At 47.1% G+C, this 2,204-nt stretch overlaps 1 protein-coding gene across 1 annotated transcript in view; it reads left to right on the forward strand.

Annotated features, from left to right (window-relative positions):
• LOC120502649 (centromere protein O-like) overlaps positions 1-1,188 on the forward strand; it is a gene marked incomplete at both ends in the record, with an annotated part of 3,072 nt that extends 1,884 nt beyond the window's left edge. The window contains one exon of the mRNA XM_039710227.1: positions 904-1,188. Coding sequence (XP_039566161.1) covers positions 904-1,188 — 285 coding nt within the window. The remainder of the gene's footprint in view (positions 1-903) is intronic.
• Positions 1,189-2,204: the final 1,016 nt, after the last annotated feature.

A 2,204-nucleotide genomic window follows, 5' to 3' on the forward strand; every position in this document is an offset into this window, starting at 1 on the left:
TCTCCCCATCCCCAGGAGTGAGCGCGAAGCTCTCCCGGCACGGCCTCTCCTCATTCCCTGGGATAATTCCAGGATAACTCCAGGATAAATCCAAGATAACTCCAGGATCATTCCAGGATAATTCCAGGATAATTCCAGGATCATTTTATGCTAATTTTATGCTAATTTTGCTCATTTTTCTCTCCCCATCCCCAGGAGTGAGCGCGAAGCTCTCCCGGCACGGCCTCTCCTCATTCCCTGAGAATTCCAGGATAATCCCAGGATAATTTTGTGCTAATTCCAGGATAGTTCCAGGATAATTCCAGGATAATTCCAGGATCATTTCAGAATCATTCCAGGATAATTTGTGCTAATTTTGTGCTCATTTTTCTCTGCATCCCCAGGAGTGAGCGCGAAGCTCTCCCGGCACGGCCTCTCCTCATTCCCTGGGATAACTCCAGGATAACTCCAGGATAACTCCAGGATAATTCCAGGATAATTCCAGGATCATTTCAGAATCATTCCAGGATAATTTGTGCTAATTTTGTGCTCATTTTTCTCTGCATCCCCAGGAGTGAGCGCGAAGCTCTCCCGGCACGGCCTCTCCTCATTCCCTGGGATAACTCCAGGATAACTCCAGGATAACTCCAGGATAATTTTGTGCTAATTCCAGGATAATTCCACGATAATTCCAGGATAATTTCAGTATCATTCCAGGATAATTTGTGCTAATTTTGTGCTCATTTTTCTCTGCATCCCCAGGAGTGAGCGCGAAGCTCTCCCGGCACGGCCTCTCCTCATTCCCTGGGATAACTCCAGGATAATTCCAAGATAACTCCAGGATCATTCCAGGATAATTCTAGGATAATTCCAGGATCATTTTATGCTAATTTTATGCTAATTTTATGCTAATTTTCCTCTCCTTTCCCAGGAGTGAGCGCGAAGCTCTCCCGGCACGGCCTCTCCGTCTCCTTCCACACGTCCTTCGAGGGCTCCTACCTGGACTGCTTCCACCTGGAGCTGCAGGGATCCCGGGAATGCCGGGATTCCCGGGAATTTCGGGTCCTGCGCCACTCCATCCCGCCCTTCATCCCCCTGCAGGGCCTGGCCCAGGAGCTGCTGCCCCACAGCCCGCGGCGCTTCCTGGCCCTGCTGGCCCGGCTGCTCGGCGCCTTCGTGGCCAGGAGGCACCAGCTGCACCTCCTGCAGGTGGGCAGCCCAAAATTCCTCTCAAAATTCCCCCCAAAATTCCCCCCAAAATTCCTCCCGAAATTCCCAAAGTTCTGCCTGAAATTCCCCCCAAAATTCCCAAAGTTCTGCCCAAAATTCCCAAAGTTCCATCCCAAAATTCCCCCCAAAATTGTAAAAGTTCTGCTCAAAATTCCCCCCAAAATTCTCAAAAAGTTCTGCCTAAAATTCCCCTCAAAATTCCCCCCAAAATTCCCAAAGTTCCTCCCAAATTTCCTCCCAAAATTCCCAAAGTTCTGACTGAAATTCCCCCCAAAAATCACAAAGTTCCGCCCAAAATTCTCAAAGTTCTGCCTAAAGTTCCTCCCAAAATTCCTTCTCAAAATCCCCAAAGTTTCTCCCTAAATTCTGCCCAAAATTCTCAAAGTTCTGCCTAAAATTCCCCCCAAAATCCCCAAAGTTCCTTCCCAAAATTCCTCCCGAACTTTCCAAATTTCTGCCCAAAATTCCCCCCAAAATTCCCAAAGTTCTGCCTAAAGTTCCTCCCAAAATTCATTCTCAAAATGCCCAAAGACCCTTCCCAGAATTCCCCCCAAAATTCTCAAAGCTCTGCTCAAAATTCCTCCCAAAATTCCCTCTCAAAATCGCCAAAGTTCCCTCCCAAAATTCACAAAGTTCTGCTCAAAATTCCCCCCAAAATTCCCAAAGTCCTTCCCAAAATTCCCAAAATTCCTACCCAAAATTCCCAATTCTTCCCCCAAATTCTTCCCAAATTCCTTCTCAAAATCCCCAAAGACCCTTCCCCAAATTCCCCCCAAAATTCCCAAAGTCCTTCCCAAAATTCCCAAAATTCCTACCCAAAATTCCCAATTCTTCCCCCAAATTCTTCCCAAATTCCTTCTCAAAATCCCCAAAGACCCTTCCCCAAATTCCCCCCAAAATTCCCAAAGTCCTTCCCAAAATTCCCAAAATTCCTACCCAAAATTCCCAATTCTTCCCCCAAATTCTTCCCAAATTCCTTCTCAAAATCCCCAAGT

Source organism: Passer montanus, unplaced genomic scaffold (genome assembly GCF_014805655.1).
Source record: "Passer montanus isolate IOZ18808 unplaced genomic scaffold, ASM1480565v1 scaffold2259, whole genome shotgun sequence".
Taxonomy (NCBI): Eukaryota; Metazoa; Chordata; class Aves; order Passeriformes; family Passeridae; genus Passer; species Passer montanus.